At 43.3% G+C, this 13,113-nt stretch overlaps 1 protein-coding gene across 2 annotated transcripts; it reads right to left on the bottom strand.

Annotated features, from left to right (window-relative positions):
* Positions 1–947: 947 nt before the first annotated feature.
* AGR2 (anterior gradient 2, protein disulphide isomerase family member) lies at positions 948–12,229 on the bottom strand. 2 transcript variants are annotated; one of them, XM_035130297.3, is made up of 8 exons: positions 12,189–12,229; positions 8,051–8,197; positions 6,182–6,245; positions 5,935–5,987; positions 5,010–5,083; positions 4,463–4,526; positions 2,022–2,105; positions 948–1,259 (listed from the first exon to the last, which is right to left on the bottom strand). In XM_035130297.3, exons 2-8 carry the CDS (start codon positions 8,187–8,189, stop codon positions 1,210–1,212), a joined length of 528 nt encoding a protein of 175 aa, XP_034986188.1. In that variant the 5' UTR covers positions 8,190–8,197; positions 12,189–12,229; the 3' UTR covers positions 948–1,209. The 2 variants fall into 2 exon arrangements, with proteins under 2 accessions (XP_034986188.1, XP_060136721.1); XM_060280738.2 differs by lacking the exon at positions 12,189–12,229 and adding an exon at positions 8,793–8,950.
* Between the last annotated feature and the right edge of the window lie 884 nt (positions 12,230–13,113).

Genomic DNA, 13,113 nt, shown 5'->3' with positions numbered 1-13,113 from the left:
ACTTGAGTGGCTCTAAAAAACAGCATGAAGGAAATTTAGGAATGCTGAGTAGGGCCACTCCAATATTTGCTGGACTGCAACTCCCATCATGCTTGACCATTGGTCAGGCTGGCTGGGGCTCATGGGTGTTGAAGGATATCAGTGTCTAATGGTCTACCGGCTCCCCAGTCTCAGATAAACTCATGGAGATACCATGACGTAGAAAGTAAGGCCAGTTTTGGAGATCGTGGTCCAGTGAATGCCAGTAGGGATGCCAGAGAATTCTGACCAAAAATTAAAGTACAGACATACCTCGGTTTAAGAACGCTTCGGTTTGAGTACTTTCAGTTTAAGTACTCCGTGGACCGTCTGGAACGGATGAATCCACTTTCCATTACTTTCAATGGGAAAGTTTGCTTCAGGTTAAGTACGCTTCAGGTTAAGTACAGACTTCCGGAACCAATTGTGTACTTAAACCGAGGTACCACTGTAAGCAGACAAGGCAGTTTGCTTGTTCTTCTGCGGTCAGGAATGGACACCAGTCACACAAATACAACTGGCATTCATTCACATTGCTGCTGGGCAGTTTGCTGTCTATTTGCTGACATCGGAAGCTGCCTTGCATCGAATCAGACCATTGGTGCATATATCTCAGTGGCCCATCATATGTCACTGGACTCCAGTAGCCCCAGCAAGTGTGGCCAGTGGTCAGGGATGATGGGTGTTGGAGTGAAACAACATCCGGCCGGGGGGGGGGGGAATGCACAGTTTCCTCAGCCCTGGTCTTCACTGACTGACAGCAACTCCCCAGGAATGAAGAGGAGTCTTTTCCAGCCCTGTCTGCAGATGATCTGCATGGAATTTGTTCTAGAAAATTGGTTTGCTGTGTTATTTGTGCCATTGGAAATATTATAGATGCTTCTGTACAAGATTGCAAAATAAAACAGATTACACAAGTGCAAACTCCATAAAGTGTTTTTCTCTTTAATCTTGATTCATAGAAAAGAGCATACAGTGTTTTTAGTCTTGTTTTATAAAAGCAATCAATACATAATACCACACAGTTACAAATGAGTATTTATAGCACAGTTATCCTCCTGGAAGTTATGCATACTGTGAGTTGTTGATATGCATATCCAAGGGCATCCTACGCATTCACTTTGGTGAGAACAATTTTTTTATACGCTGCCTTAGAGGTGGAAGACCTGAGAGTGTGTCGGTTTTCTTTCTTTACAATTCAGTCTTCAACAACTTCAGAGCTTTCTGCATATTTGCAAGCACTGTAAAAACAAACAGAGCATTAGTCAGGGAGGCCGGGGGGGGGGGCGTGTTGTACAAAAAGTAATCTAGCATGTAATGCACATCAGTTTGAACTTTTGAAATTATGCAAATTGCAATAAACCAAATTCACTTTAATTTCCCTGCATTTACAATAGCAGAAGCAATGCATGCTGTTAATGGTCCACACTTCATTGACAACTAAGTTAAATTGGATAATATGGATTTAAATGGATTTAATGATGCTTTTCATGCTGAGGTTTCCATGCGGTGAGCCATTATTGTGCATAGGACCCCACCATGTGGGTCATCTCAGGTGCAGAACTTGCTCTGGAAATAGTTTGGCAGTGGCATGAAAACAAATTGCACCATGTTGGACCATCCATGTGGATGGATTACCGGTTTCAGGTGACATTCAAATGGCATCCATATCGAAAACGGCAGACTCTAAACCATATACATAAACAGCAGTCATTTTCTATGTGTTGCTATGCATATTTATTGAGAGGTTAGGATGGTGAAATCTATCCATTTAGTTTTCTCTCAATTCCACATTTTTCCAATCTTAAATTCAGTCGTCTACATTTTCACATCAGTTTGTGATTTTTTTTAAAAAAAAGTAGTCATGAAAATTCAGCAGCATTTATTACTATTTGATGCACACTTTGCAATGCTATTGCGCAACTGGAGGGAGCTCCAACGCAGAATTTCAGACCTTCCTTTGTTCCAAATCTATGCAAGAAGCTCTGCTAGGAAATACTTACATAATGCAATGTCTGAAGGCTCGTAAGCATAGAGGCGGTTGGAATATCTTCCAGTAATATCTGCTCTAACTGTCAGTGAAGGATCTGGAGAAACAATGATCGCATTAACTTTCCATCTGCAGCCGTCAAAAAACCCTCAATAAAAATGACTTCTGCTGTCCCTAGGCAAAAGATGCTTAACCACATGAATGTTGTCTATAATTCTCCAGTATGGAATTATGCATAGTCACTCTTTTGCATACCTGCAGGGGAAACGCTGAGAAATGTTTCCCTGCTTGTTCTGACTATCGGTTGAATAAAGTATATTGATTGATTGGTTGTTTCCCTGCTTCTGTAGGAAGGAAGGTTGGACGCTGTTACAGTCCTCTCGAATCTACACAATTAGCGTGAGATTCCAGAGGTATCTGGCGTGCTTACCAAAGTTTGTGTTCCCTTTTGGGACAACAAGACACAGCTGAGACTATGATGTCCTTATGGTTTACACATATAAACAACCTGCCCCTAGATGGAGGGATTGTAGGGCATTCACATCTTATGAGGGTCTGGCTCCCCTCTTGAGCGCAGCATTGGATTCAAAGGACAGCAAAAAGCCAGGCTCTGTGTCTCTTCGTTCCAGTCTGTCTTCTCCAGCTCTCCTCCTCCTCCTCCATGCTGCTAACCAATTCCAAGGACCTCCCCCAGCCTACATCATTCAGTGACATAGGTGCCAACTCCACAGGGCTGAGATGTCTTCAGCCCCTTCCCCCCACCCCAAAGTGTTGGGACGGGGCTGAATCCCTCCTCCATCTTGAGGAGCCTGGCCTTGCAGTGGCAGCAGGCCTTGCAGGGCCTTGCAGTGCTGGTGCTGAGTCTTGCTGGGCCTTGTGGCAGCTGTGGTGGCCCTAACAGGGTCCTGTGCCATGATGTGTGTGATGTCACACATGTGCACAATGGGGCCCCACAATGGTGGGCAGAACTCAGCGCCTCTGTTCAGAGTTAAAGCTTTGCCCACTTTGCCCACTAGCACCCAGCCAAGAAGGGGCTCCACTCCCCCTTGCCTGGCATTCTTGCCCTTTGATGGGCCATCCCTTGATGGGCCATCCTTGATGGGCCATCCCTGGACTTTCTCCTCCGCTAATGGCCCATTCATTAGCATAACTTGGCTCATTAGCATAACTAAATCCTGGGGGTTCCCGTGTCTGGCAAAACTTAATTCTACATCCAGGAATTATGGAGATAATCTTGCACCCAGGCATTTAGGGGAATCTGGCCCCCCGCAGATCCATAGCAAGGCTTTTTACACCAACAAAGCTTCCCTTTTCAGCTGCTTCTACTGAACAGCTAGTGGGCAGAAATGGGACTTGGTGATTTCTCCACCCCCATCCTAAATACAGTGGTACCTCTGGTTACGAACGCTTCTGGTTATGAATGCTTCAGGTTACAAGCTCCGCTAACCCGGAAGTCGGTGCTCCTGGTTGCGAACTTTGCCCCAGGATGCAAATGGAAATTGCACGCGCACAGCGGGAGGCCCCATTAGCGAAAGAACACCTCAGGATAAGAACGGTTTCAGCTTAAGAACGGACCTTCAGAATGAATTAAGTTCGTAACCAGAGTTACCACTGTAATAACTAAGTAAAATGTAAGCTGTAGGTGTTAAAGCAATGAGCAGCATCAGCCTGAGGAATCTTCTTAAGATCAGTGTCATTCCTTAACTCCTTGGAGTGTGTGTAAAAAAACCCGCCCCTTAGCCAATTTAATAAAAAGAGTGGGGCATATGTTCCATTGTTTGCACAGAAGCAAGTATATTGGAAAGAAATTTTGGGCAGGTTATTGTTGCAGATGCAAATGTGAAATGTTTCATTTTACACAACTACTTTTTTTGTCCCTTTATCAATCCCCTTCTTAAAAACAGGGGAGGGGAAAGCTACTTCAAATTACAAAAACTGGTTGGACATGGGGCAAGTGTATTGCACGTTAAGAGCGGTTTTATGGGACCCATCCTATAGGTCTTTTAGCTCAAAGACACCAATAGCACCAGCGGTACAGGAGATTCAGGTTTTGCTAGCAAGAGCCACATTCTCCAGTTTGAATGCTTGCAAAACCCTGTTTCCCCCATATTGGAGATGCAATCTGGAGATAAATCAAGCTTTTGTTTCACGGTAAATATTAACTCATCTCAGCTACACTGGTACCTCTGGTTATGAACGTAATTTGTTCCAGAGGTCCGTTCTTAAGCTGAAACCGTTCTTATCCTGAGGCGTGCTTTCACTAATGGCCACTTCCCGCTGCATCCTGGGGCAAAGTTCGCAACCAGGAGCAACTACTTCCGGGTTAGCGGAGCTTGTAACCAGAAGCGTGCATAACCAGAAGCGTGCCTAACCAGAGGTACAACTGTATTCAGCCTGCCATGGTCTCCCCACCACCAAAAAAACACAGAACTCTTTAACCCCTTAACTACTCACCTACAAACATGATTCTGGGAACATACTGGCCATCTGGTGAAAGATGTTTGTCTGTGGTTTCATACTTAAAGAAAAGAAAAAGAAAATACAAACCCCTGTGATGCAAGCCATTTAGATCACACAGAGAAGAGTAAAAATATCTATTAACCATTGCCAGTTACTTCAACATAATGAAAGGTTAGGTGGAATAGATGATGATGTGACAGCCGTCCCATAATGTATAATATAACAGAATAATGTATAATATAACAGAATACAGTGGTACCTCTACTTACGAATTTAATGCGTTCCGAACTCACATTCGTAAGTCAAAAAAAATTGTAAGTTGAATCCCATAGGAATGCATTGGGAGAAAAAATTCATAAGTTGAAGCAACCCTATCTAAAAATTTGTAAGTAGAAAAAAAATCCTATCTAAACCGCATCAAAGATGGCGGACGGAGCTCCGTTCGTAAGTAGAAACATTCGTAAGTAGAGTTATTCGTAAGTAGAGGTACCACTGTAATGTATAATATAACAGAATTGGTCAAGTGTCAAAGAAAACTCACAACAAGATTGAGGAGAACAAACTTATCGGCCAATTTCTGTATCTCTTTGTGCTCAGCAAATGCCTTCTTCAGTGCTAGAATGGGAGAAGAATAAATTAGACTCGCTATTAGAGGGGGAAAAAGAAAAAACCTGAAACATAGAAAGAACATTACGTATCTATTGTCAGTACAGATCAAATAAAAATTCATGAACGCTTAAAGCCTGAAGGCCTAATAAAAATCACTGTAAGATGAAAGAGATAAGCTAAAGAATCAAAAGTTTAGAAACAGGCCTGGGAACGAAAGGAGGTCAAGGTTATCGCAATCAATGTTTTGGGTTTTTGAAACCTGGATTCTTTTGCTTAGCAAAGGAATTCACAAGAAGCCTGAGGCTAAAATCCACATTCCACTCACTGAATTCAGTGGGACTTACTTCTGAGTAGACACTGGATTGCAGCTTAAGACAGGAAACTGCACTTATTGACCTACTCATGCTATGTTACTCTAGTTTGAATTATACAATGAATGTTTCATTTCTAAGGAGAGAAGTGCTAGATCTAAGGCCTGCCTGAAAGCCAGTCTCTTAAGTGAACAGAAAATGTCTTCGCAACTGTCAATGAATGCATGGAGTTTGGGCATTCATACAATGATGTGTGGACAGGCTACATTATGAGCTCTTCGGCACAAATTTGTGAATCTCTGTTTCTGTACTGTGATCATTTGTGAGAGGGGGGAAAATGTGAATAGAAATTTCTGCCTTCCATTCATCTAAATCTCCCCAGTTATTAAGTACAGTACAGGATTAAGTACAGAACAGGCTAAAAATATAGATTACACTTTCAGTGTAAAAAGAGCCGACTTATTGTTGTTGTTATTATTATTGGTAGCAATTGTATTTGCTTGGATTCAGACCAAAAGATTATGTATCTGTTGGAAAGAATGGTACCTTGACTGTGAGGGCAGTCTTCTAAGTGGTGGATGATCATTATAGGTTTGTTGCTGAAAAGAAGAAAAGGTCCATTTTAGAATCTCACAGTAGAGCAGGCAATAAAAAAGAGCAAAACTCATGATGGACCAAAAACTCAATGCCTTAAGATTTAAGGTCCTGGGAAAAGATGTGGAAACATTTCTCATTTCTGGAAGGAGACCTTCACATGCCATAGTGAAAACCATGTGGAGATAGGGGGACTTACTTTGTCCTGGCTTTATGGAGAGCTTCTTCATAAGTCTGGGTCCAGATAAGCTGATCCCCCCAGCCTGAAAGGAAATGATGAATCGAATTTTAAAGCATGTTATGATTGAGGAGGCATTAATCCCATAACCGGTTGTAGGGTTGCCATATTTTGAAGAGCAAGGAAGAGGATCCATTTGCCAACTTCTAACTATGGATCGCTATGACAACACACATTTTACATACCCATGAAAAAGAGGACGTGTCCTGGGAAAAGAGGACATATGGCAACTGAACTGAGTCCTGAACAAAGGCAACTCTACCGTAAGTGAGGCTTAGTGCTGGCCATCAGGCAATGGCTTTTCCTACCCACCTTGCCCTACCCTCCAGCCCTAGAAGCCCTGATAAGGGAGCTGTTTCCAGAGGAAGAATTGTGAGGGGAGAGAGACTTTCTGTTTGCCATCAGGGGTTGGTTGGTTTAATCCAGGCATCCCCAAACTTGGCCCTCCAGATGTTTTGGGACTACAGTTCCCATCATCCCTGACCACTGGTCCTGTTAGCTAGGGATGATGGGAGTTTTGGTTCCAAAACATCTGGAGGGCCGAGTTTGGGGGTGCCTGGTTTAATCTGTGCTGCCTCAATTCCAGTCCGAGGAACCTTCAGAAGGGAGTTGCAGCCATGCGCATGATGTGTATGTGTATTTTAATGAGCTGATCAGAGTAAAAGATTATGAGTCTTTGATGCTATTTTGTTAAAGTTGATATTATTTTTATAGATTATAAATGCTGGATTAATTCATTAATCATATAATATGACTTTTGCTTACATTGTGATGTTCGGCTTCTTTTTTAGTTGTTGCTTTGTTAAAAGTGTTTTATAGATTGCAATTGTTTCCCTGACGATTTGTGAATTCTCCTATATGATTTATGCTGTGTTTGTGATGTTCTGTCATGTTTACTGTGTTCTGTCATGTCATTATTATTTATTGTTTGTAAGCTGCTTTGGGATACATTTGAATGAAAAGTGGCATAGAAACACAAATACAGCAAATAAAATAAAATAAATCACTAATTTCCAGCTATATAACCTTATGCCAGTTAGCTGCACTACCTCCTGCCAACACCATATTTTTAGGGGCTACTGTATTTACTCGAATCTAATACGCACCTTTCTCGGCCAAATGATGTTGCAAAAATTAGGGTGCACCTTAGATTTGATGGCGCATTTACATTCACCAGCAAATACTTTTTTGGTTTCGAGGTTTTGAAAATTGAGGTGCGCATTAGATTCGATGGTGCATTAGATTGGCGTAAATACGGTATTTGTTTTTTCAAACCCATTGATTAATTGCAATGATTTCTTCAAATGTTGGCATTAATCTGAACTAGCACTTGTTTCAAATTCAATGTGAAATTTAGATAATTACCTGCTACGAATTACCAACTGTTGGAGGAATGTCCCCCGAGGCTTCCTTATTTAAACAATATGTACCCTTCCTTATTGAGAAAAGACCCTCTTACACTACAATCTTATAACAACGTATGAGAGGTAAGCCTCACTGGACTCGGTCAAACTCACTTCCAAGTAGATATATGTAGGATTGTGCAGTTTTGTAAGTTTTCAAAGGGCAGGATCCATCAGAACAACCCTGTGAGAAAGGTTAGGCTAAGAGAGGTCACCCAGTGAGCTTCATGAGTGAATTGGAATTGGAACCCTGGTTTCCCATGTCCTAGTCCAACACTCTAATTGCTACCCAACCCACTTGGGTCTGTTCTGAATCTGCCATCATTTAGCTTCATTGGATGGTCTTGGGTTCTTGTATTTTGAGAAAGGGTTTAAGAAAAAAACCAGCACCCTGTCTTCCCACTGCACTCAGCTAGCATTCCTTTACCTCTGGAGAGAGTCTGGGGCAGTTTGGGACGGGTTTCTTTTACATCCTTCTTTTCACTTTTCACAGTCGTCGTGTCTTTCGCCGAAATGTACGAGACGGCGACGAGCAAAAGCAACACCGATATGAGGCTCTTCTCCATTGTTAAAGCTAGGGGGAGAAAAAGCATTAAGGATTTATTCAGCTGCATTACAGAACAGGAGACTATTAGGCATGGAACAATAGAGGCATGCAATCAGTCTTGCTGGCTAAGTTACAAGCATTGGAATGGAATTACTCTAGTTCCAGCTTGGTCACAGTAAAAAGAGGGGGGGGAGAAAGAAAAAAGGAGCAGCTGAATGTTAAGTGCTACATACAACATGTATGAGAAACTCAGCTTGGGACTCAGTGTCTAGCATGCATAGAAGTAAGTCCTTCTGTGCTCAAGCAGGGATGGGAAACTATATACAGTTTTATGCACCATTTAGAAGAAGAAGAAGAGTTTGGATTTGATATCCCGCTTTATCACTACCCGAAGGAGTCTCCAAGCGGCTAACATTCTCCTTTCCTTTCCTCCCCCACAACAAACACTCTGTGAGGTGAGTGGGGCTGAGAGACTTCAAAGAAGTGTGACTAGCCCAGCTGCTTGTGGAGGAGCGGGGAAGCGAACCCAGTTCACCAGATTACGAGTCTACCGCTCTTAACCACTACACCACACTGGCTCTCCATTTACCTTGGTATATGCATATTTGTGCACATTACTTGCCTGGTGAATTGCATTGCAACATTCAGAGAAGTGTGAATTTTGAAGGATGGCTGTGTTTCATTTTGCTGACTGTTTTAGAAAGTGTGAATTAGGTAGACTTGCTTAAAAAGCAAACTGGATCCAATTTCTTCCCCATCCCTATAACGAAACCTTCCATTGATGCCTACATCATGAAGACAAACAGAGCTAAATGCAACTCTACTGTGATATTCAAAGTTGTTGCTTTGAATTAAAACTAACCTTTATTTCCCAGTCACTCATCTGGTGTGTTTACCGTGGACTTGAAAGAATTGGAGCCGTGTAAAGCAAATCAAAGTATTTAGGAGGCCCTTGCATTGGGTTGTGAGGAGTGAAACCCTTCTCTCAGTGCGGTGACGGCAGGGAAATATATAGGAGACAATGAAATCAAAGTAGTTTCAAATCCCTAGGCTTGCCAAGTTGGCTATGCTCTGACAGTCAGTGTCCGCTTAACACCCCCCCCCAAGCTGCAGTCTTATGCACAGTTACCCTCATGTAAGACCCATTGAGCACAGGGGTGCTTGATTCAGAGTAAGCATTGTAGGGGGTTGAACTAAATGACCCTCAGGATATCTCCCATCTCTACAATTCTGAGAGTCTATGTGTTATGATTGTGCTGTGTGTCTTCACATATGATGCATTCCCCACCCCCCAAATGTACAGCCGGATCTTATCCATGTTTACTCAGAAGTAAGCCCCACTGTGTTCAGTTGGACTTGCTCTCTTGTAGGTGTATATATCCAGCACTGCAGCCTTGAAGTTTTCTAAGCCAATTAAAAGTCACGCAGTAAGTTTTCGAATGAATGCCTCTCGAGATGCTAATTCTGCTAGCACCTCCAACGCTCCCTATCTTGACGGTGAACACAATTCTGAATGAATCTGATTGACCTCGTTTTAGTCCAATTATAGATCTGTTGGTTTCAAAATCCTGACTTTTAAAAATAGCATCCATCGCTACGGGGGGTGGACGGTTGATGCTAAGACCTGACAATTCTCACTCAATGTGGCAGACTGCAAAGTTGAGAGAAGCAAAGGGTTTTCTGCAGGTCTCAGGACCAATTCAACAGTGATGTCATATTGAAACATGGGCTGTTGCTATGTAGATGCTTGCATCCCCATAGTGACTAAGGCAATTGCAACTTATATAACAAGCCTGAATTAGCTCGGGGGGGGGGGGTTTTAAAATCAGTGGCAGAACACAGGTCAGGTTTAGCAGGGGTGGCCCAAGATGTTTTGCTGTCTAAGCAAAAGGACAATAAGCTCCCCCCTGCAATTCCATGTACAGGAGCGGATCATAGTGTCAGTTTAATCTTACAGAAAGACTGGTTAGTTTATTTGCATGATGCACAGAGCTGGGTCTTCCATTCCAACTGAGGATTCCACCTCACTCTGCCCAATGGCAGGGCCGGCCCTGGAGTTTTGATCAGTATCCCAGTTGAGACTCCAACTGCAAGGGACAGCTGAAGCTCTGTTCAGTTCAAGAAGGATACTGACAAGCTGGAACGTGTCCAGACGAGGGCAACCAAAATGGTCAAAGGCCTGGAAACGATGCCTTATGAGGAACGGCTTAGGGAGCTGGGTATGTTTAGCCTGGAGAAGAGAAGGTTAAGGGGTGATATGATAGCCATGTTCAAATATATCAAAGGATGTAATATAGAGGAGGGAGAAAGGTTGTTTTTTGCTGCTCCAGAGAAGCAGACACAGAGCAATGGATTCAAACTACAAGAAAGAAGATTCCACCTAAACATTAGGAATAACTTCCTGATAGTAAGAGCTGTTTGACAGTGGAATTTGCTGCCAAGGAGTGTGGTGGACTCTCCTTCTTTGGAGGTCTTTAAGCAGAGGTTTGACAGCCATATGTCAGGAATGCTTTGATGGTGTTTCCTGCTTGGCAGGGGGTTGGACTGGATGGCCCTTGTGGTCTCTTCCAACTCTATGATTCTATGATTCTATTTAAAGGCATGAGACTCCAAACACACACATATATAGAGCAGATGTCCAAATTTAGAAGAAGTAGCAATGATGGTGCTGAACCCCCCTCTCCACCATTAATCCGTGCTGCATGTCCCTCCACATTCTCTCCTCCCAGGTGAACTTTGATGCTGGAGATGCACAAAGCTGGGAGGAAAGATTCTAGGATGAGAGGCTGTGGGTAAGTAGCAGGGAGGGGTCTCAGCTGCACACCCCATTTGGCTCTCTAGATTGGCCCCAGGTCACTGGGGCAGCCTTGCAAAGAGTAGGTCTGTCTCCATCAAATTTAGCCGAGAATGGGAGCTTCAAAATAACGGTACCATTTGAGACAATCAAGTCCCCGCTTTGAAGATCAAGCGGGGCTGATATGGCCAGGATTAAGTCTACTATGCTCAAAACCAGGAAATACAATTTCCAAGCATGTCATTCATCTCCCATATTTTCTTCTCAGATTTTCTACAACATCCAGGAAACAATGGTGGCCAAAATGTGCATTCTGAAGCTTCAATCCTAAGCATACTAACTTGGAAGGAAGTCTGAATGATATCGAATGGGGCTGATTTTCAGGTTTCGGATCTGTGTTTTTTTTAAAGGGACTGCAATCCTGTACACACTTACATGAAAGTAAATGCCGTGCAGCATGTTAGGACTTACTTTACGGAAGAAACATGCACATGTTTTATTAATGCGACAGACATCCTTATGCCTTCATGGGGGAAAATAAAATAGGCAAGTTTTGGGAGGAGCATTTGGCTTTCTAAGAAAACAGGCTGCAAGGACATCTTGTCATCCTTTGAAACCACAGGGGCATTTAAGTAGGCCGATATGCATCTAGCGGAGTCCCTTTTTACGGCACAGCTGTTGTCAATGGGCACTGTGTCAGCATCAGGGAAGCGGGAAGACACACAACTGGGCAGAAAATGGAAGAAGTGGGTGGGTGTGGGGCACGAAGATAGAGAGCTGAGAAGATTCAAAACTGGCAATGGTGGTATACAGAAATCATAGCACCATAGAAGAAAACAGAGCTTTGACAAAGGCGTTAGAAACAAGCAGGAAATCAGGCGGGGATCAGAGCTGTTAGCAGATCCAATGGGAAAGCAATGACTGACAAAAGTTGCTTCTTTGTGAAACAAAATAAAACCACCAAGGTTTGTAAAGCTTCACACACACACACACACACACACACACACACACACACACACACACTTGTGATCGCCAGCATAGTTAGTGGAAGAAACAGCAAAACACTCTAGCTGCTGTTTTTAGTTAGAACTGCTGCACAGCCCTTTCACTGCTCCAGTCTTCCCAGCCTGTTCTTTGTTACCTGCCCATCAATAAGTAACCTGACCCATGAGCTCAGAGGACTCTGAACAGGTGCTTTGCTAAGCCCAGAGCTGATCATCTTACCTGCTCTGCCCTCTTCCTCCTTTGAGAAACTGCTAAAGCGTTCCAAGTTTCAGTGTGAACAAGGAAGGTATGGTATGCCTATTTATGCACCTGGGCACACCTCATCCCCACCCACAAGCTGTGGCATTTGAATAGTTCTGGGAAAAACCTCTATTTATTCATTTTTTAAAAGAAAATAAATAAAAGACAAGATGTTTGCAAGTAATTTCTGAAACAAATAAATGCCATCAGCGTAAAATTTATAGGTGTATATGAGAGTTTGGGGAAATATATTTTCTGATGTGGGCAATGAGCCAAATCCAGGTAAGCATAAATCAAGGCTTCTGATTTGCCCGAAGGCTGATCTGGCTTTCTGTGATTGGACAGAAGCTTCATCCTAAAGGACAGGTCTGCAATTCCTTTGAGAAGATGAAATTGGATATGAATTTAAGGGCAAATTAGATGGTCATTTTACTGAGTACAGGGCACTGATCCAGATCAAAGAACCCAAGGGAAATGCCAGGTGAAAATGGAACCTGACAGTTCATCTTCCAAAGCAGGGTGTAGTGTTGGCCCACAATTCCCATCGCCCATAGGACTTGGAGCCTAACAGCCAGGTCACTGGTTCCCCACCATTGCTTTAAAGTGCCTTTTACATCACTCCAGTGTTGGAAACCATGCTGAAAATATGAATCTCATAATTTATGGAGGGAACTGCCCAGACCCTCTGCCTTCAGTGTGAAATGATTTTATTGGGCTGGATTCAACTAAGCCAGTACACTAGTGGAAGCCGGTGCTGAGACTCCAGCTAGCTCAATGGGCTTGCCTCCCTCTCCTCTCGCCTGGGTGCCCCATCTCCCCCAAATCTACTCTGGAGAGTCAGGAGAACCCCCCAGGACAGCAGGCAGAGGAAGGAGAGGGGAGGTCACCCCGTCCGCCACTGCTT

The sequence above is a fragment of the Zootoca vivipara genome, chromosome 11 (assembly GCF_965207765.1).
Source record: "Zootoca vivipara chromosome 11, rZooViv2.hap1.1, whole genome shotgun sequence".
In the NCBI taxonomy this organism is placed as follows: Eukaryota; Metazoa; Chordata; class Lepidosauria; order Squamata; family Lacertidae; genus Zootoca; species Zootoca vivipara.
The sequence above is the reverse complement of the archived record's forward strand: the minus strand, read 5'-3'. Positions and strand labels throughout refer to the sequence as shown.